Source organism: Gallus gallus, chromosome 2, assembly GCF_016699485.2.
Source record: "Gallus gallus isolate bGalGal1 chromosome 2, bGalGal1.mat.broiler.GRCg7b, whole genome shotgun sequence".
Lineage (NCBI taxonomy): Eukaryota > Metazoa > Chordata > Aves > Galliformes > Phasianidae > Gallus > Gallus gallus.
In genome coordinates this window covers 129,563,428-129,585,885 of record NC_052533.1, presented here as the reverse complement: position 1 = coordinate 129,585,885, position 22,458 = coordinate 129,563,428, and the positions used below count along the sequence as shown (strand labels likewise).

The 22,458-nt window shown below is 38.8% G+C and overlaps 2 protein-coding genes and 1 long non-coding RNA gene across 6 annotated transcripts in view; 2 read left to right on the top strand and 1 right to left on the bottom strand.

Annotated features, from left to right (window-relative positions):
• The window catches only part of LRP12 (LDL receptor related protein 12), a 52,616-nt gene extending 42,498 nt beyond the window's left edge, over positions 1–10,118 (top strand). For both annotated transcript variants that reach the window (XM_418378.8, XM_046937528.1), the window contains exons 5-7: positions 1,683–2,784; positions 3,411–3,543; positions 6,890–10,118. In XM_418378.8, the coding sequence (XP_418378.4) occupies positions 1,683–2,784; positions 3,411–3,543; positions 6,890–7,753 (2,099 nt within the window). In that variant the 3' untranslated portion in view covers positions 7,754–10,118. The remainder of the gene's footprint in view (positions 1–1,682; positions 2,785–3,410; positions 3,544–6,889) is intronic.
• Positions 10,119–12,114: 1,996 nt separating this feature from the next.
• Positions 12,115–14,664, bottom strand: LOC121109530. Of its 2 annotated transcripts, XR_005855775.2 has the most exons (4): positions 14,496–14,664; positions 14,265–14,362; positions 13,349–13,432; positions 12,115–12,252 (listed from the first exon to the last, which is right to left on the bottom strand). It is a non-coding gene; the product is annotated as an uncharacterized LOC121109530 (long non-coding RNA). The 2 variants fall into 2 exon arrangements; XR_005855776.2 differs by lacking the exon at positions 14,265–14,362.
• Positions 14,665–14,700: 36 nt separating this feature from the next.
• Positions 14,701–22,458, top strand: part of DPYS (dihydropyrimidinase) — a 28,402-nt gene continuing 20,644 nt past the window's right edge. The window contains exons 1-5 of one of the 2 annotated variants that reach the window (NM_001277426.2): positions 14,701–14,849; positions 15,530–15,790; positions 19,015–19,173; positions 21,039–21,218; positions 21,732–21,921. In NM_001277426.2, the coding sequence (NP_001264355.1) occupies positions 14,769–14,849; positions 15,530–15,790; positions 19,015–19,173; positions 21,039–21,218; positions 21,732–21,921 (871 nt within the window). In that variant the 5' untranslated portion in view covers positions 14,701–14,768. 2 annotated transcript variants of the gene reach the window in all.

Sequence of the window (22,458 nt, the reverse complement as noted above, 5' to 3'; positions counted from 1 at the left end):
TTCACCAATTGTTAAGCATATGATACTGTATCTCCCTCTATCTATGCCCCACAGTCACAGGACTGTCAGGATGAATCTAGGAATTCACATGTGCAAGTTTCAAATTCATGGCCCAAGCTTTTCTTAAGTATTTCTCATGCTAATACTGTGTACGTTGTGCGTGCTTGAGTCAGAGCAAGATGGTCATATCACAGAATTGGAGGGGTTTGAAGAGACCTCAAGAGATCAATGAGTCCAAGTTCTCATCATTTATAGTAGATCTATTACCATGTTTTAATGAGTTAAGCATTTTATGGAACTTAATCACTGGCAGCATGTGCTTTTCTTTTTGCTCTCCTCTCACATTATCAGTGAATTTGTTCATTTGAACACTCTTGAGCGGTGGTCATAACACTTACCATCTTATTGGTTCCATTTTTTCCTATATTCATTATTTCAAACACCCTTAGCGCTTGTGAGATCTTTCAGATGCTGATGTTGCATCTTTTTTTATTTTTATTTGACTATTTCAGGGTAGCATATTTGTTTTTAATGCTTTCCCAGATACTGAAATAGTGAAAAAAGAACAGAGATGTGACATGACTTCAGCTATCACAGCATTTTAGTCGCAGCAAGGAAAATCAGAACTAGATATATGAGGATTCTTATCACTTTGAATGGTTCAGCATTGAAACTTTGAAAATACTTGATTGGACAAGGCCCTGAACCACCCAATCAGACTTCAGTGAACCTTGTTACAAGCAGGTGATATCCAGGAAGTCTGCTTTTCATTAAGTTCATCATGCTCCCTTTGCTGATTCTTTTTTAAAAACCTCAAGTATACTGTTATTTAGATTAAGCATGTATTTATTTGTCCATATCACTTTTTCTGAGGTATTCTTCAGTGTTCAAATATGGATGGAGCCTTCATAAATGAATCCTGAAGAATAAAATCTTGTTTCCAAGCGTGGTAGTAGCCAATATACCACATTTTCATAAATACAGGTGTCTCTTGACTTTTTTTTAATTTATTTTTTTTAAAGCATGTTTTTTGTACTGTAACTTGCATCCTTACCTTTTAAAGCTTAGTTTTGTGCTTAGCCGAGTACATGCTTCTGCTTTTCACTTTGGTCTTCTCTCTTCGTTGCTGGAAGAGAGGCAAGAAAGAGAAGAGAGTAACAGGAGAGATAGGGTGGTGATAGTAGGTGATCCTTCAACAGTTAGGATCCATGGCAAGAGAGAAGTTTTTGTGCAAGGTACAAAGTAGGAATCTGTGAAAGTAGGAGAGAGGATTAACTGCTTTTACAGGAAAGACAACAAGGAGGTAATTGATACTACAGAACAAAATATTTCTGTATTTGGTGTGAAGGAGGAGAGGAACAATCTTTTCCTATCTTTCTATCTTTTTTTTTTCCTGTTGTAGAAGCCAAGTTTTTCAGTCAATATAAAAGAGCATTGTTTTCCTGTACAGGTTAAAGTTATTTGACTGAAAGTAGCTAAGAATGAGGCTCATGCTGATGTGTGCATTGCACTCAGACTTAAAAGATGTTTTATCTTAAAGCGTATTGAAAGTTGTAGCGATCTGCAGAGATTTAAAGTAGTTGTTTTGGCATTCTGAAATACCTGATGCAACCGTAAAGTAATAAAAAGTTCTAAATTATAGAAAGAGAATACATTTATAACTTATTTTTTCTTTGCCCCAGGAAAATCTGATGAGCCAAATTGTGATTGTGACCAGTTTCATTGTGCTAATGGGAAGTGTATTCCAGAATCTTGGAAGTGTAATAATATGGATGAATGCGGAGACAACTCTGATGAAGAAATCTGTGCCAAAGCTAATCCTCCAACAATTTCTTCCTTTCAACCTTGTGCTAGCAATCAGTTCCAGTGTCTTTCTCGCTTCACCAAGCTTTACACTTGCCTTCCAGAATCTTTAAAATGTGATGGTAACATCGATTGTCTTGACCTTGGAGATGAAATAGACTGTGAAGTGCCAACGTGTGGGCAGTGGTTGAAATACTTTTATGGTACTTTTAGTTCTCCCAATTATCCTGACTTCTATCCACCTGGAAGCAACTGCACCTGGCTGATAGACACTGGTGATCATCGTAAAGTAATTTTGCGATTCACTGATTTTAAACTTGATGGTACGGGTTTTGGAGACTATGTCAAAATATATGATGGGTTAGAGGAGAATCCACGGAGGCTGTTGCGTGTGCTAACAGCATTTGACTCTCATGCTCCCCTCACAGTTGTTTCATCTTCAGGACAAATAAGAGTGCATTTTTGTGCTGACAAAGTGAATGCTGCACGAGGTTTCAATGCCACCTATCAAGTAGATGGCTTCTGTTTGCCCTGGGAAATTCCATGTGGTGGAAACTGGGGTTGCTACACAGAGCAGCAACGCTGCGATGGCTACTGGCACTGTCCAAATGGAAGGGATGAAACCAACTGCACCATGTGCCAAAGAGACGAGTTTCCATGTTCTCGAAATGGTGTTTGCTACCCTCGTTCAGATCGCTGCAACTACCAGAATCATTGCCCTAATGGTTCAGATGAAAAAAATTGTTTCTTCTGTCAGCCAGGAAATTTTCATTGTAAAAATAATCGCTGTGTTTTTGAGAGCTGGGTTTGTGATTCTCAAGATGACTGTGGCGATGGCAGTGACGAAGAAAATTGCCCAGTCATTGTGCCTACTAGAGTAATAACTGCAGCTGTCATTGGGAGCCTTATTTGCGGACTGCTGCTTGTCATTGCACTGGGATGTACCTGTAAATTGTACTCACTCAGGATGTTTGAGAGAAGGTGAGTAGAACAGCTGGACTCAAGTACTTAAATTTTTAAATTATTTCTAATCGTTTATTGTTATGCTTGAAACATTTTTCTAAACATACAGTTATTGTTAAAGGTATTGTTCCTCTTTGACTGTAAGAGGTTAGTTGAAAGGGGACAGAAATATTCTTAACTGTTTATAGTTAAGATTTCAGATGATGTTACTCAAAAGAAAGTGTAGAGAAGCTGCATTTCTGGAATCGAATTAATGTTTCAGTTTGTGTTTAACAGCATGTTTCTTTTATTGTAGAGTCTGTCATGCCAGAATTATGCACTCCTCAATTTGTTTTTAAAGTAATGTAAGCATCTCTAATGGTGCCTTTTATATTTAACCAAAACTTTTGAGGAATTTATCATTGCAGGGTTTTTTTGTTGTTGTTCTTTTATGAGCTGGACAGACCCGTAGGAATGTCTGCAAGGACTTGCTGTATTTTGAAAAAATTGACAGTTTGTCAATTAAGCTCAATTAAACTAATAAAAAATAATAAAATTTCATCTGCTGAAGGTTATTATTTTGGATTATAACAGGCAGATGTAGTTCTACTATTAAATATTCATCATAATCTTATGTATTAAGAAATTTCTTTTCTCTTTGAAAGATCATTTGAAACTCATTTGTCAAGGGTTGAGGCTGAACTGTTAAGAAGAGAAGCTCCTCCATCTTATGGACAGTTAATTGCCCAGGGTTTAATTCCACCAGTTGAAGACTTTCCAGTTTGTTCACCAAACCAGGTAAGATTCCAAAAAACAGGCAGACTCATACAATTTAACAATACAAAATCTCACTGTTTTAATTTCCATGTGCTTTGTTTTGTTTCATAATATTTCCTTTTCTTCCTTTTACACCGCTACTATTCTATTAAAGATCAGTTATTGGACAAATTTGTAATATGGCAGCACCACGTGGTTTACTTTGCAGGCATTTCTAAACTTATATTGAAACAACTCTTTAATATATATATATATTTTTTAAACTCACTTTTGGTTAAAATAGTCTGTTGTAAATACTCCTATAACGCTCTGCTTGAGTTGGTTTTGTGTTATGTGCTGCATTTAATACAGTTTACTGTTGGCTTGTGTTGGTGAGCATGTAAGAAGAATCATTGCTACACCGTAAGTGGAGGATTTTTTTCTATTTTGAATGGAACTTATTTCATTACAAATTGCCGTAGATTTCAAGTATTCTTTCAGGCAATCAGTTCACAAGTAGAAGAATGTTTGAAACCAAATAGTCTTCCAAGGATTACTGGTGATGGTACAGAGCTTAAGAAATACCACTTGCGATGTCTTCATCATGTACTGTGGTCTTTGTGATTGTTGACCACATGCTGTTCTATGTGCCTTTTGTCAGCTTTGGGCTGAGTTATCATTATCTTTTGCCTCCTTACCCCCGTCCTCTGTTTTTGCATCACGACTGACTTTTTTATCTTCTATTACAGTTATAGACTGTGCTATTTTGTAATTAATTATTTTCATGATGTAGGTATCTTGAAAAACTGTCATGGTTTTACTGAATTCCCACCAATGAAGACGCATGCTACTCTCTTTGCTATTTTACTCTTACCTTCATTTCACATGTACATTTTTCTTGCTCCATCTATATTACCTGAATATTTTTATTCAGAAATTCTTCAAAGCTCGATGGCATTACCCTACAGCACATTTCCTATTACTCCACCACTTGGGTGGATGGTACAAACTGGGGATTATAATCTATCACAAGTGATTTCGTAGAGTAGAGTAGTAGTCTTTCATAATAATGTGTCAAAAACAATGGAAGTTCCTTAGTCTTCCAGTGTTACCATAGTTTCATCCTCCATAAAAATACTGATGCATGTAGAATAGTTTGGAACAATGAAAGAATATTAGTAAATTCCCAGTATGAAGACCAGTATTTCAGAGAAGACTTGTGGCCTTGAAAACATAAGTAGCTATACTGGGAAACCAGCTGAAAAATAAGCATTGGTAGGGAGCAGGCTGTCACCTTCAAAAATAATGAAAAATTCATTGTAAAGTAGTGATGTTTCCATTAAGATTTTTACTCTATTTAATTCAGTGTAACAGCATTGTTTAAAGAAGTTTGTTCTTCAGAATAGAGAGCATCAGTAAGAATAAAAATTTAAGAGGCATTGTAAATTGAATTCTCTGATTTACAAAGGTCAAATGAAATTTCTAATGTGATTGGAAGGGAGTCAGCCATTAGATCAGGATGTGTTCAGCTTTGTTTTTGTGCAGTATATTCTAAGGTTATGAATCTGTAGAACTGAAAATGCCTGGTGAAGATTTACCACAACTTAGTAGTCTTGAGCTAGGGAAGCCCTGGTTGTTCTGAGCTGTAAATAATGCTTTGTGCTTTCAGAGCTTGATTTTTTGTAAGGGTTGATAGCACTCTCTCCTATACCTTTTGAAAGTAAAGCTTCTAAGGATACATACATAGCTTGCTCCAAAAGTCACCCCTCCTATTTGTTTCCATGGAAACTACAGTAACTACAAGAGCACAGTAACACACAGTCTCAGCTACAAAACACTATTTTTCAGTATAGTCACCATCATTAGCTATGCAGTTTCTTCAGCAATGAACAAGAGCCTGCATGCTACAATCATAAAAGTCTGCATAGCCACCTGGAATATAGCTCGTCTTTCATGTTGGTGTCACCACTACTGAAACTCACCAATCACAGCTTCCATGTGCTCACATCCCTTGGTTGGTCTTCATAAATGTTCATCCAGTGTCAGTGAATGTCAGTAGGTGCAATTTTTTCTGCACGGAGAAATTCAGTTTCCTACACCTTTGCGTCATACACACTTCCAAGTCAGACACTATTTTGTCACACTGCCCCTCTGATGCCATCTGTCACACTGCAACAACATGTAATCAGATATTGGTGGGAAGGTTCAACCTCTGCTGCCATATCACCAATGTCGGTCTGATACCATGGGCCAATGTAATAAAATAGGAAGCATCACTTTTGGAGCAGCCCTCATATTTATATGCTTGAATTCAAATATCATTCTGTGAATCACTGGAAGGGAAGAGGGTAGGTCGTAAAGTATTATTTGGATAGTGCTGTATGAACCCTGTGACATCTAGAGGACTGTGGAAAGGAGCTGAAGATTATAGTGTCAGATAAATGAAGTTCGTTGTTTGTAAAACAAATTGAAATGCATAGTTACATGTATGAAATACATACTTATCTGGGACACTGTTTTGTCTGATTTTGAGTGAAGATGTTGACTCAAGTCGAAGGTATTAGTATGTTACCTTACAGTTTGAAAGTTATGGAAGGTTTTAAGCTGAAAAGTTCTGAAGCTGATTGGCTAGAAAAATTATACTAAAATGGGGAAACTTGTGATTTAAAACACAAAACATAATCACAGAGAAGCATTTAAAAGATTTTGAAACTGGATTTAACTAATTATGCATGAATGGGGAAGAAAGAGCTAAGTACAAACATCTCTGTTGGAGGTGATATTTAATTTAATCTCTACATTAAGCAGTCTTGTGTTAGACAGTAACAGATAGTCATCTCTGTTAAATCTTAGGGAGATTCTGGAAAACTTCTTAAAAAGTTTGGGATTTAGAGGCACATTACAATATATTGTACTCTGAAAGCTACAGTGATTACCTTACCTTCTTGTGACGTTGTGTGTAACAGATGTACCTTCTGCACTGAATCTGAGGCTCTCCTTTTCTGTAATCAGTGTTCCATATGAAGGTTACAGTGCATGTCCTTTCAGTTCTCTTTTTTTAGAGGTCCTTGATTTGGCAAAAATGAACCTTACATACTTCATCGCTCTTTTTATTCCCCTTTTTCTTCTGAACATATTTCCTTTTTATTTCCCTGGTCCTAGTGTGTTTTCCTCAAGAGCATCTTTCAAACCTGCTTTGTTTCAAATAGCCTTTTGCTACACACATTAGATCTTTAGTAGTAAAGACTTAGTATTTTTTTAATATTGAAGACTTTACCTTTAAGCTTGCTGATAATATGTAGCTTGGCACAATAGTTGTCATCATTCTTTTGTTAGATCAGTGCCAGAATACTGTCAACGCTTCATTGTTGTTTGTCTTTTTATTTAGGCATCAGTTCTGGAAAACCTGAGACTGGCAGTGCGATCTCAACTTGGATTTACCTCCATCAGACTTCCTATTACTGGCAGATCAAGTAACATTTGGAATCGAATTTTTAATTTTGCAAGGTCACGTCATTCAGGATCACTGGCATTGGTCTCAGCAGATGGAGATGATGTTGCCAGCCAAAGTACTAGTAGAGACGCTGAAAGAAGTAATACTCACAGAAGCCTATTTTCAGTTGAATCTGACGATACAGATACAGAAAATGAAAGAAGAGACACAGCGGGAGCGGTTGGTGGCGTTGCTGCTACCTTGCCTCAGAAAGTCCCACCTGCAACAGCAATAGAAGCAACAGTGGGAGCATGTGGGAGTTCCTCTGCTCAGAGCGGCAGCGGTGGTAACACAGATAGCGGAAGAGAAGTGACGAGCATAGAGCCCCCAGGCACAAGTCCTGCACGCCACCAGCTCACTAGCGCGCTAAGTCGTATGACTCAAGGCTTACGCTGGGTACGCTTTACGTTAGGGAGATCGAGCTCAGTGAATCAGAACCAAAGTCCTTTGAGACAGCTTGATAATGGGGTAAGTGGAAGAGAAGAGGATGATGATGTTGAAATGTTAATTCCAGTCTCTGATGTAGCATCAGACTTTGACATGAATGACTGTTCAAGACCTCTGCTTGATCTCAGCTCAGATCAAGAACCAGGGCTTAGACAGCCTTACAGTGCAACACATCACGGTGTAAGATCATGCAATCGAGATGGCCCCTGTGAGAGCTGTGGCATCGTACACACTGCCCAGATACCTGACACTTGCTTAGAAGCAACAGTGAAAAATGAAACTAGTGACGATGAGGCATTATTACTCTGCTAGGTACGGGTTGTTTAGGAAAGATTGTGTACAAGTTGGAGCAATATCTGTCATTGTTTTGTACTTCACAGTTAAAACTAGTTTTTAGTTTTAAAAAGTCCAGGACAACATTATGTTAAAACTATTTTAGCCTGTGTGGTTGATTAAACATTTCTTATACTGGATGACTTTATGGAACTATTAGAGTGAACGTTTTAATGGCTCTGAATACACAATGTGTGTATCCAGTATAACCTGAGATTACTCTTTAAACTGAAGTTATCCCGGTTAGTTTCAAATTTAGTCTATCCTGGTACTGTAGTTCAGAACAGAAACATGGCCGCTCAAGACTTAATGGCTGCCTGTTTAACCCCATATTAACAGGTGAATTTGTACAGAATTGTTTTCCTTTAGGAATTGACTCTGTTGTATTATTGCCAACATACTTGTAACTTAATATACTAAATGCTGATAAGGATTGTTAATGCAAAATATGTACTTTACTTTGAGTTTATACAACATTTTGTCTATTCTTGAATTTCATTATAATGTGAACTTATTTAAAGGGAGGAGAAGATTTCTCCAGGAGCATTCTTTTTCTTTCAAAAGAACAAAATGCAATGATTTGTGAATTTTAGATAGATATAATAGATAAACTGATGGCAAAAGCTTTTGTAGCACTGACTTTCCCAAACAGCAATCTAATATGATACAGCCAAATAGCATATAAAGCCCCCAGTCATTAGTCTTTCCAATTTGAAGTAAAAAAGGGCCGAAGATACTACTGTGTGTTAGTTTTTTTAAATATCCAGTATGTACAAATACACTACAGAGTAAGTTCCAACTGGTAATAGATCTTTCCCTAATACTGTAGGGTATAAAGCTTGTTTGGACTCAAGGGATTTGCACTAAAATCATATTAAGGTCTCTAAATGAGCTTAGTGCACAAGCACTATCACTTTAAGTACTATTATTGTCTAATATTGCAATGGCTATATATTTCCATGGCTCTTTTCTTGGGGTGTTGCATTTTTATTGCAATTGAATTTGCTTTACTAATTCCCTATTTATTCACTGTATTTAAAAACTGGTTTACTTGGTTGCAGACTGGTTGTTTAAAAAACAAAACAAAAAAATCCCTTTCCATGTATTTTTTTAATGCTAATTCACGTTGGAGCAAAACAGATCAGTGGAAAAAAGCTCACAACTTCCAATTTTGTGATAAACAGGTTACTGTGTGGTTACTGGCTTGACAACAAGAATCTACACCTTTTAAAAAACAAAAATGTCAACTACTGTTTTATTTATTCTTTGCCAGTCTGTTTTTAGTAGGCTTAAAGATCCAGTATGAAATGTATTTGTGTGTGATTGTATGCTATTTATTAAATTTTAAATACTTTGTTGAATGTCATTTTAAAGCATGTTTAAAGTCTTGTGCATTTCTGTCGTGTTATGCTGTCGGGCAGAACTGACTAAAATGTTTTAATATGTATCAAAATTAAATTGAATTTTTGTTATGTTTTTGAGGTACTTTTAAAGATAAATCCATGTCTGGCTTTTTATTTTACTTTTTGAAACTCCTCATCTCTGAAGTACAAATCACATGCAGAAAAGAAACCAATTGAATGGATTCAAAAGTGTATATATCTGTCGTCTCCCTCTTCTCTTCATTTACAGACACAGGGATGAGAACAATAAACAGTTTTACCATCTGGTGGATTTAATTCACAAGAGTAGTAGTAAATTCTGAGTTCAGGACACGGTTATGTAGATTTGTGCTTTTGAGGACCTTATGTGCAATACAGTTGTAAAAGATTTTATTCTAATAACCCACGCGGTTTCAAGTTTCAGAACAGATCACATCACGCTGGTACCAGTTCAGGTACAGATTGGCCCATAGTTACACATACCTGAGTAAAAGTCATCGATGGCCATTTTTATTCACATTGAATAATATCTAAATCTGTGGGTAATCTTTAGTCTGATTTCAGTGGTGTTGCTTATAGAGCAGGCAGTTTTGCAATCTGAATACGATAACACACTCTGAAATATACGTGAACAGTGTGTCCTGGTATAAAATACTGGGTTTTTAAAGCTTCCTAATTATCATTAGAAAGTGATTATGGAAATGTTTGTCACTGAGGCAGATACGTTTTGAAGAAAAAGTCTTCATAGAATACCTTAGTTATATACACACACAAAGTGATCTAAAGTGGTTCCATGAAATGCCCCAACTAGCATATACCTATGGTCTCCATAATGCAGATGTAAAGTAGAATACAATGTTCAATTTGTTTTAAAGGATAAATGCTACACATTAAACTGAAAAGTTGGATTTGATTGAGAATTTGGAAATTTGTAAATAAAATTCATATTTGTATGAGGCTAATTTGTTGCAGTGATTCTTTTTCTTGGTCATTTTAAAGGGAGTGATAATTCTGATTTACACAGTACTGATTGGATTTACTTTTTAACTGAGAACTCTTGAAGTTGTGTTAATTTTATTTGGGAGCTGCCTGAATTAGCATTTTGTTTACATGACTTTCGATGTAGATCTGCAGTGTTAGGACATGTTGAAGAAAATCCAGAATGATTAACTGCAGAGTTATTTTCCGTTGTAAGTCACTTTCAACTGAAAGCTTTGAAAAATATAAGTTATTGTGAAGTGATTTTTCTCATGTAAAGCCTTCTAGGTAAGGAAGAAGTTTGTTTCTTTTCACATACCATACGTTTTTGGTGATACGATTTGCACTGAAATATTAAGAGGACTGACTGAGCCTCAGGTGTTAGCAAAGCCAAGTCTGTTTTCAGTGCAGTGCAGCAAGTACTGGGATGGGTTGCTATGCTGTGTTCTGTTACCTATCCAAAAGCCAAAGCAGGAACTTGGGTTCAGTCTAGGTGAATCACAGTTCAGATTTGGAGCACATACGTTTCAGTGAGTCTTTGTTACGTGCTGCAGATCAAAATTAATAACAGCTTTTCCCGTTAAGATCAGTTTTTGCTTCATTTGCAAAACCTGGATGTTTTCTGCTCTGTTTTGTTCCCCTGGTGCTGTGAAACTGCTGCAGTCATCTGGAAGTGCTGCACATTTTCTATAAATCTGTCTTAAGTCAACAGCATTAATCTCCTGTAGCTGTGATGAGTGAGGTTTGGAAGTTGTTTGTTTGATTTGGCTGTCTCTCTTTTCTTCCTCTCCTGTGAGTTTCTGAAACTAAGCAGTTGGTAACTGAGGACTTCAGGGTGTCACCTACAGTTTAATTGCCGAAAGTGGGGTATGTTCTGAAAGAAAGGGGAAGAAATCTGTCACTTTGCCAAGTCACTGGAAGTTGGAATAGGTAAGCAGACTGACACACAAACTCTTCTCCTTTTTCTTTCTTTTCCTGTTTAGGGATTGGTTAACTATTGTTGATAACTTTTCTATATATAAGTAAATTGAGTTCTAACTCAATTTCTGACTTCATAAGTTTATAGCACAGCATTCCTTTCTTGTTGGTGTATTTGCCCAGTTTAGGCTTTCCTTCGCTTCCAGTCCCACACTGATGTGTATCTGATGGGGGAAGAGACTGTAGCATTCATTAAAATAAAATAGTATCTAACAAGTCAGGTAGACACAAAACATCCTCCACAACTGATAGGGGTTAACAAGAGATGCAGCTCTATAAGCAGTTTAGCTTAGTGACTGCTGTTCACATTTTGAGAAAGGGCACGAACAAAACATAGCTGAACTTTGTGAATACCATGGCACAGGTTATTGTTTCTAATGTTTTCCACCATGAAATCTAGCAGAAGAACTTAGCTCTCAGCAATAGTTCCTCCCTGTGTCCAAGATGCATCGCATTGTCAAAGTCAACAGAAAAGGTACAGTCTGAAAGAACTTCGCTTGCATTGTTTGAATTCTATGTTATGATAATGTGCGCTGCTTCTGTTGGAGGGGAAGGGGTGGAAGAGAGGAGGGAAGAAAATATTATGAAAAGGTAAGTCACTCTATTTTCATTTTGAATGACTGGAGGGGTCTAAAGGAATAACTGTAATCTGTAATACTATGCAAAGTATCTGTATTTGGAGATGAGCAATGGTAGGAGACAATCCTAACCCAAAACACGTCTGAATAGATGTTCTGGTTCCTAGCAAGTGATGTTTTCTTACACAAAATGCAAAGGACAAGTTAATAAGCGTGTTTTAAAAAGTGAGGAAAAGATCCACAAAATAGGGCTGTTGTAGATGTTGCCTAACAAGGTTGGGTATCTCAGTTTGAAGCAGAATTGTCAGATTTTGTCACAGCATCGTTGACTTGCAGCGCCACAGAGTGGTACAATTCCATTTGTACCTTTGTAACCAATTATCCTTGTTTCTTAAAGTATGTCAACAGAACTAGAGAAATAACCTTTTGGTGTTTCTCAAGGTATAGAAAATTCATTGAGAACAGTTGGTAAAATTCACTGAAAATCAGTGGTATCCTTTTTGTTAATTTCCTTGCATTGAAAACCTGGTTCATGATTCGGTCATCCTTCAATGGAGGAAAGCTGTTAAAAAGGGAAAATACAGTTAATAATACATGAGCTGTACTTCCTCTCCACTGCTCAACATCAGTCTCTAGTTTCCTTCTCAAAGCATCTTCACTGTTTGTCCAAAAACTTGTTGTGTATCAAAATACAGCAGTGAAAACATCTTCCTACTGCCTTTTAAGTTCAATGCCAGCAAGAATCTTTGGGTCAAGAAAGTGCTGAAGAGTGTATATGCCTGAGAAGACTTTGAATTCATTATGTCATCATAATGATTTGTAGAAGATACTTTCAAAGGTCTTCTGAAAGTTCCAAACCGCAGTTATCTGTTTCTTGCAAACCTATTCCTTAATTTGCTGAATTATTTTCTTTTGGTAGATAATAGATGCGGGTTGGATTTTCTTCAGCACACTTTATGTTGAATCACATTAATTCCTAGGTTACTTAGAAGGCTCTTTGATAAAACTTCTATGATAGTCACCTGAAATGAGACATTTCCATGTATATAGATTTCCAGGATTATTTGCTTTGCTGCAGACCACAAAAACATTAGCATAAGATGCAAGTTCAAGGTTGCCATTGACGGCTTTCTGCAATGTCTCTTTATGTGACTGAACTACCATGTAGTATTTTAGGGTGAGCAAACATTACTTAATAGAAAACCTCTCTGTATAGTGCAGAATCAGCCAGTGATTACAGAATAAATATTTGTTTTAAACTGTGCAAAGAGAAGGGCAGAAAGAGTAAAATGTTTTGTGGGTAAGTGAAGGTTACAGTGCCAATCAGGATCCCGGGTCCTTGTTGCAGCATCAAGTTCTCAGCAATAACTAAGAATATGGGGCCAGTTGTCTTCCTGCAGTATTACAGGAATTATTTCTATCTCACAAGTGATATTTGAGACCATTCTGCCCAGGGACAGATGAGCTCTCAAATATTAAATATTTACCAAATTTCCATAAATGCTGTTGATGTGAGATTATCTTGTTTGTCCAAATGGACTAAATAGAAGAACTGCTTAGACAGAATGTCATTATCTATTTAATGTGTTTAAAACGACCTGTGGGATAGATCCAGTTTTCTTACACACAACAGTATTAAGGCCTTCACTCTCAATTACCTTGCCAGTTTGTGGGATGATCTGCAGCTCTGAGCTGGGCTCGAAGTTACAGATTTAGACACTGAAAAGCGGGATCCACAAAGCCTAAAAGAGCCAGGAAGAAATCTCAGGAGGGGAAGTGGAGCTCAAAACTGATGCCTTTCAGAAAAGGAGAAAAGTAGGCTTTGGAGCCATGCTACTCTGTGCCTTAAGGTGTCGTTAGTTATGTCAGCTAATTCCTGCACGAGACACACACAAAAAAGGGAACCGAATGTCCTGAAGCTTACCATAGAGTGATGTGGTGGGCCTGACTTAAATCTCCCTTGGCTCCATTTGGAATAAGGATTTGAGCAAAGCAGAGATAGCACCACTATCACTAGCCCCAGAGCAATGAAGATGATTATCCAGGTCTGTCATGTGGAAACTCATTTTCTAGAAATCACTAAATATTCATTGGCAAAGGAGACATAAAAAGTGACTATTTTCAGTTGGTGATTTGGGCACTGAGTTGGGACATTCAGGATGAAGTTATGCCAATAAATACTTAACTTGTTGACATAGTCATTCAATATTCATTGGGGCATACATGTGAGTTTGACCGCTGCAACCTACCAGCATGCAAGCAATGAACCTCTTGCCTTTGCAGCCCTCTCTTTTCGCATGACAAATATCACTTCTTTTACACAAAGCAAAACTTTCATAGCTGAGAGGCATTCACCTCAGGCCCCTTGCAGCCCAGTTATTCAGTTGCCCATCTGTGTGTGGGAAAAATGGGTTCACTATTTCAGCAGCAGCAGAAATCCAAAGTACATCCCTGTTACCCTATTTCAGTGCCCACCTGGGCCTCTTCTCTATTGTCACTCTCTAATAGTCACAGCTCCTGCCTTAGAGTACCATAATTCAACCTCCTCCAGGGTCTTTCTTCCCCTTTCTTCACCTGGCTAATCATACAGCAGAACCCTGTGCTGAGGGCAGGAGGGGTGCCAGCTGAATCAAAGGGCACACAATGTTCCAGTGGGGGGAGGCACTGCCTGTCTGCACAAAACAGGAGATGGAAAGCAAAACAGATTATAAAGTGATAGCATTATTTATAAATAACTACACTGTGATTCTCCCCTTTTATTTTAGTCCAAGTTTTCAGATCGTTTTCTAACCCCCTTGCTGTTACCTTCCCATCTCTCTCTCCAGGCCCAGGCCGCCCTTCCCAGCGGGCTCACGACAGCTCTTTTCCCAAGCCCTCCCCGAGCTCGACTGCCTCCCGTCCTCGCGGCTCTCCCCGCAGCCGGGCCAGGCCGGTGAGGGCCGCCCTCGACCGCCGCTGCCCGCCGGGCCGGGCCGCGTCGGGTGGGGCACCCCAACCGTTGTGCGGGAACAGAGCGCGTCGGGGGCTCGGGGCAGCGGGCGGGGGAAGCGCAGCGCAGGAGGCGGGGCAGCGGGCACGATGATGGCTCAGGGCAACAGCTGTCGGAAGATCGTTTTTATGTGGTCCTTTGACTATGGCCAGACGCCTCCGCCGGCTGAGGTGAGGGGAGGCCTCAGCAGCGCCCAGAAAAGCCCGAAGGTTTCCCTCTTCCAGCCAACGGCCGCTCTGTTTCACTGAGTAGTGGTATCTGGGGGAAGGGTATGGTGCCGAGGACCCCATGTAGCGTGCCTTTCCCCACAGTGCCTTCCCGGATGCAGTTTGGGAGAGATCGCCTGTGCCCCCTGGAGGGGATTTGGGCAGCCCTTGCACACAGACCTGTGGCCTCACGGAGAGCTCATGGCACCCTCGGCTTCCTCAGCGGCGCTGTAGAGCTCGGGTCACCTTTGGGCATTACAGATCCGTGGACAGCCAGGTTTCCAAAGCTGCCCAGCATGTTACAAACTACAAACAAAGGGCGGGGCTGGAGTGAGCGCCATGAGAGCACAGCTGGATTCCCCCAAAAGCCTGGTTCCCATCTCTAGGTAAAGAAGAAGAAACAGCAGAAATGCCCAGAAGCACGCCTCCTGGTCAGAGGCAGGCTTTGTGCTTCGGCTCACAGCACTCCCTCAGTCATTGGTGCTTCCCCAAGGGCTGTGGGTGGAGCTACTGAAGGCCACGGGTTCAATTCCTGTTTAAATATCCCCATGTTGTGTGTTCAGGGCCATTTGCAGGTAACGCAGGAGGGGTAGGCTGAGCGATAGGCAATTTTCTGAGCCAAGTCCTCATTCCCTGTCTTCCAGCCTCCCATGCCAAAGCAGAGGCTTCTGATCAAGGGTGGAAGAGTTGTGAACGATGACCAATCTGTGGAGGCTGACGTGTATGTGGAAGAAGGAGTGGTGCAAGAAGTGGGACCAAACCTAAACCCCAAGCCTCCCAGTGGCCTCACTGTGCTGGATGCGACCAACAAGCTGGTAATCCCTGGGGGCATTGATACGCACACGCACTTGCAGTTCCCTTTCATGGGCACCACAACAAAAGATGACTTCTATACAGGAACAAAGGTGGGTGTGTGCGACCACGTCTGTGCACATATGCATTTCTTTATGTGCATCTGGGCTTTCTCAGAAAGAAACGTGTCTGCTGATTATGCAATATAATTGCTAACAGAGAGAAAATAGCATTCCTCAAGTAAAGGCAATTGTGCTGTTTCTTGGTTTCTCAGCCACTGTAATTAACAGTCAGGGTACCCCAAGGTGCATTCCGCCAGCATGTTATTTGGGTTCCTTCAAAGGCTTTGCTGGCTGCCAGTGGCAAGTGTTAGGAATGGTCATTTACCCTGGCTGTCACCATGCCAAGTGCAACTAGCCCTTTGAGTACAGGCTTCGTGCTTTTCGGGGCAAAGGTTAACTAAAGCAACAGTGCAGCTCCCCCCACTGTGCTGGGAGCACTTCTGTGGTAACCTGATCTTTCTCCTCTGTTAGCATGAAGGAATGCAGGTTTTTCGTGTCATTCACTTCTGTCTGTACTGTCTCAGTGAGAGTTCAAATACCAGTTCAAATACACTTTCTTAAAAATACCTCTTTTCTCCTTATTTATGTACTTGGAGTTCTTTCAGATTTTCACCTGCTCTCATTGTATTACTTGCATTAGCAGTTTATCAGTTATTAGTAATAGCAATGCATAATCTCTGTAGAGTAAAATACTCATACAGAGGTCCCTGAAATTCGTAATCTACTTAGTGCTTTGCTGTACAGGTTGAAATCCCTTGCCTACAGAAAAGATGACATTGCCCTGTGAAGTGGCTGGTCTGTCAGGCAGCATTCTCAGAGAGCCCGCTACATCCTGTCCATGAGAGATGGCTTAACTGTGGTTTGCCAAAAAGGGGAAAGCAACAGTGAATCCCTTCTAAAGAGGTGGATTTCACTGATGTTTTCTAATGTGAAAAATACTAGTTTGCCTCTTTAAATAGTTGAAATATGTTAAATTAACTCATTTTAACAAATGGTAGGATGCAGTAAGCACACAGCTGTTAAGAGCCTTTAAGGTTTGCAGTCCTGCTTAGTTTGACCCAGTTCTCTAGCAGGAAATTTCATTTCTTTCTTGCCCCATGATGCCATTGACAGGAGAACTACAAATTACCTGTCTGTTATCCTTAAATTACTGTCATGTTTCTTTTAATAACAGTGTAACTACTCCCAACTCCAGACACCTTTGTTTCCAGTGCTGCTGTTCTTTGGAATGGAAATATTTGACATGCAGCTTTAAGCGCAATAACTGCTCTTCTCTATGTGCTTGGAAGTTACAGTGCCTTATTAAAACAGGTTGTAATTATTATTCACAAGCTTGACAAAAATTATTTTGCCCATCACAGCAGATAAGTTCTGGTAGAAATGGGGGAATCTGTTACTATGTGGGCCTCATAACACATTTTAGTTATCGCAATGGCTTCTACAAGCAGTTTTTGGTCATTATGCTACTTTTTGTGATAAACTGATAGAAACACAGATCTCACGAAGCAGATTTCCTTGCCAAATGCATGACAGAATTAGATTTCTGGAATACTTAGTTCGTATAATATACAGTACTCAAACATATACTTTAATGTTTTGGGGTTTAAAACTATTTTTGCAGCAATCCCTTATTTCTCTCTGAAGACTGTTTTTTGAACGTGTTTCCAGTGACACTAAAAAGATCCAAAGATTCAGATTAATTCAAATGTAGATGCCTACACTATGGAATTCCAAATTAGGGAAGGTAAATTCCTTAATAACTTGCAAAAAAAAAAAAAAAAAGAATTATTTGAATTGGCATTTAAGTTTATTGGTAATTATTTGCACCGAAGGCAGTGGACACAGGAGCTCCAAACACAGGCTGCATACAGAGAACAGGATGTCCAAATAGCACAGATTGCATACGCAGAACAGGATGTCCAGTTAGTGGCTTTGGTGGCCAGCAGGAGGCTTTCGCTCCAGTCCAGTGATCAGATGTCACAAAGTTAGATATTGTGGACCTTCGTGACCCAGGTCAAAGTCTGGAAAATGTTTGGAGCTGTTTACCCAGGCTCATCATCTAACATGCATCTTGGAAAGAGAATTGTAGAGGCAAAATTGTGTTCCAGCTACTGTAATAATAAGCTAAGATTTATCCATTCAGTTGAATAAAAGAAATTCAAATTGTTCTTTTTACAAATGTTATGTGCAAAAAAGTCTTTGGTTGGAGTTGTAGAACCTGTGGTGTTTCTTTACCTTCAAACTTACAAATATTCTTTAATTTTAAATCTCAGTTAACAATTAAGAAGCTAAGATATTTTGTTGAAAAAAATAAAAGGCTGATAGTTTGAAGAACTCTTCCTGCAGTTAGTGTTCATCACTGATTGAGAAAGGTGTGGTGTCACTCTTTTTGTATATACCAACATATTTGCAGTGTTAATTCTGATTGCTAAATGAAGGCAGTGATTTGAAATGCACAGAACACAACAACCTATTACCAAAAAAAAAAAATTCTTCATGTGCATGGTGGAAAGCCAAATATTTTTCTTAATTGAAAGAAATATTAGAACTTTGTAAAGAAGGATCTGTGAGCTTTACTGAGGCAGAGTCAAATGAGCATTGTTGTAGAAAGAGAAAATGGGTTAATTTAGAGATGCAGTAATATAGCATGAACTGTGTTTATTTTGATCTGAATAGTTTGTAGCTGTTGTGCAGAGGGATGTTGTTCAGAGCAATAGAGAGAATTTCTCTGGCTAATTTGGAAGAGACCAGAAATTACAGCAAATAAATTACCCTATTGGCCCAGTCTAGAATTTGGTTTCTGGCAGTGACTGCTGATTCTTACTTAAAATGCGCTTTGATTCTTCTTAACATAGATAAAATACTTATTTAATAGGAGATAACTTACAAACATCTCAACCTTTTTGGGAGTCTACTGTGCAGTTTTTCTAAATTTTACCCATCTAGCAACAAAAATAATAGTAATAATAATTTTAAAATACTTTGTAAATCCTTTTGGTGTTAGACAAGAGTTTGGTGGTTTTCACAGCAGATTTCTAAACAAAATGTTATGGCATTTATTCCATTGTGTCTCTATCCCTTAATGTTTTTTTGTTACACAAGCTTGTTTTTTCAACCAAATAGACTCTGAGGATGCATATTGTAAGTTGACGGGGGTCTGATGCTGCTCATCTTTCTCTGTGAACCCATCTACTGCACATGGAATCAGAGAACACAGGAGACATTGTTGCATTATTTTTCTCACTGATTGCTAAATATTAATTTTTTTGTTTCAGGCTGCTGTAGCAGGAGGCACCACTATGATCATTGACTTCGCCATTCCTCAGAAAGGCTGCTCTCTGATTGAAGCTTTTGATAAATGGAAAGGCTGGGCAGACCCTAAGGTTTGCTGTGATTATGCACTGCATGTGGCTGTTACCTGGTGGAGTGACAAGGTACACACAACAGGCATTTTTCAATTCCATGAATTTCTACCACAGCAGCCTGGAATTAGTCCTCAGGTGGAAAATGAATGTTAATATGATTTTGTATGTACAAACATACAAAGGGGAAATGGCCTTAAGTTGCACCAGAGTAAGTTTAGGTTGGATATCAGGAAGAACTTCTTTACAGAAACAGTTGTTAAACACTGGAATAGGCTCCCCAGGGAGGTGGTTGAGTCACCATCCCTGGATGTGTTTAAAAACTGTTTGGATGTGGTGCTCAGGGACATGATTTAGTGAAGGGTTGTTAGAGTTAGGGTAGTATGGTTAGGTCATGGTTGGACTCGATCTTGGAGGTCTTTTCCAACCTGAGCGATTCTATGATTGTATGATTCTATGAAACTAGAATAGTACACCTTTATAAAACATGTATATTTGGGAGAAAAAAAAAAAGTCTGTAGATAACCTACATGCTTAGATAACATTGCATGAATTTAATGGAAAGGGAAGCAGGCTGTGCAAAGTCAAGACTAGCCAGACCAGAGGGACAGGAACTGTTTGCATAAATTTTGCCTTTTCTGTCTGAACACTCAGTAATCCATGTTCCTGTTAAATCTTGGGGTAGGGATTGTGGTGGTGTATTAATAAGGGCATATATGAAAAATATGGCAATTAGCTTTGTTTGCAAAGGGAGAATTTTGATCCTGAGTAACTGCAGTTATATCACCTTAAAGCAAAGCAGAGTTGGATCCAAGAACTTCTCAAACATGAGATTACCTAGAAAACCTTTTTGGAGTGTAAGTATGGAAGGATTGTTGTTGTGTAAAAATTTGCTGGTTGCCTGAAAGCTTCACCAAGGAAATAAATGTTTCAGATGCTTGACATCTATCTGAATGTGACCCATGTCATATTAGGTCACTTTGGATCCTTAGAGAATTTTCATCAGTATCTAGGTATACTAACTAAATTTCATTTTAAAATATGAAGTAGGAGTACTTCCTCTTATTTTTATCTTTCAGAATGCATAAGCCATGCCCTTCTCATTTGCTATCTACTCCTTAGGATTTAGAGTCTTGATTAAAATTGTACATTCTTTAGAATTCCTTCTCTTTGTGGTAAAAATTAGTGGAAAAGAAAATAAATGAAAAAGGAACGTTAGCTTTTTTCTTCCATATTTGTGCCAGGATAGGGTCTTGTGTCAGACATTTATTTGTTTGATAATTCCAGCTAAAGATAATGCTCCAACACAGAAGTCTTTCTTTGATTTTTTTATTAATCTTTCACTTTTCTTGGGCAGATGCAAGCAGATTACTAGAGAGAAGATGAAATGCAATGTTTTAGTTTTTCAAAAGAAGCCCATGGAAACTGTGATAACATCACAAATATGCATGACATACTGTTGATCATTTTACTGGGAAGGGAGAGCTCAAGTCCTAGTGGTTGGTGACCCTTTACATAGCAGGGGGGTTGAAACTAGATGATCTTTATGGTCCTTTTCAACCCAGGCTATTGTATGATTCTATGATTCTAACTTAGTTAATGGATAAGTGTTACAAGTTGAATACATAGGTTTTGGTATTAGAGTGTTTTCAACATAAGGTTTTCAGTGGAATAAAATTTTACTTCACTGTCTTTAAAAAAAAAAATCCCTTCCAATATCATCACTGCAGTGGGACTGGTTTGTGTACTTTGAGAAGCAATTTCATGCAAGAATAATAGTAATAAGCCTTTACATATGTAACTTGGGCTGTTTGATCTGAACATATTTTTGATGGGTGAGTAAAGCCCGGTTGTTGGTTCATACCAATTTCTTCGTAGAAAGTTAACAGGTAAAATGTTATATTTCTGTTTTGTGAGAATTGCTAACTGTCTTTCAGGTGAAGGAAGAAATGAAAAGTCTTGTTCAAGACAAAGGAGTCAATTCCTTCAAAATGTTTATGGCCTATAAAGATTTGTACATGCTTAGTGATGAGGAATTGTATGCAGCTCTTTCCTACTGTAAGGAACTTGGAACAATTGCTCAAGTTCATGCTGAGAATGGGGAGCTAATTTCACAGGTAGGCATTTGACATTTTGTCCATCAAAGTCAAGAGTATAACTCATCCTGTTATCTAAGCACCTCAGAGAAAGGCTTTTTTTTCCCCTATTTAAATTCCAAGGAACTGAAGACTGAGATCCCAAAGGATGTTTGTGGTGGGCATAGATATTTTAACCTGGAATACTGGGTTTGATACAGATAGGCAGCAAATGGTTCTGTTACAACTGGAATTATACTTGCCATATAACACATGTACTTGCAATGTATACTTCACTGATACAGAAAGCATCAGTCAAAGCCTACCATGAGCCTGGTTGAAGGGGAAGCGCTTGATCAAATATTTGCATGTCAGGTGTATGATGCCTGACCCTATGTAGCACAATAATAAATTATCTGAGAAAGAAATCATTATTACTAACTTGTTTCTTCGCAAACTTACTGCAGTGGCTGGTTTAGGATCCATTTGGTAGGCTGCATGTTCACAATACCCTGGTTTCGCTTTAACTGACTCTTAAATGTTTTTTATGTCCAGAATGCAAAGAAGTTGCTGGCAATGGGGATAACTGGTCCTGAGGGTCATGCTTTGTCACATAGCGAAGATGTGGAAGCTGAAGCTACGCACAGAGCAATTGCCATAGCAAATACTGTAAACTGCCCCCTTTTTGTAGTCCATGTGATGAGTAAGTCTTCAGCAAGGATGATAACCAATGCACGAAATGAAGGTAAAAGTCCTAATTATTTTATGCTTGGCCTTAGCATAGAAGGAAGTGTCATTACTGTCCTAGTCTGCAGGGCTGCCTTAACCCTAAAAGCATGGGTGAACTCCTTGGAATGGGATGTTTAAACTGTGTATGTGGAGCTAAGCACTGTGGCAGGACAGTTACTGAGGTTGAGACTTTCCCTTCTGCCCAGAACAGCCTTTTTCTCCTTCATGCTACATCTTCACAGTTGAAGTGGTGGCCAGAACAGCACTGCACTAAAAATGATGCAGTGTTACAAATAGAATTATGCTTTTAACTCATAAGAGAGAAACAGCAATATATTTATTGATATAAAATAGTGATATCACAGTTTAACTGCAAATAAGACAGTGGCTTAACAAGATTCAAGATGGCAAAGTACGCTTGATTATTCACTGCACAGTGGATAGAGTTAAACACATTTGTCCAGGAGACCCTCCTGGACCCTACTCTTGAGTCATGAGGTTCAGAGTAGACCCCTTTGCTTTCTAAACAACTTGAACCAAAGAAGTAAGGAGC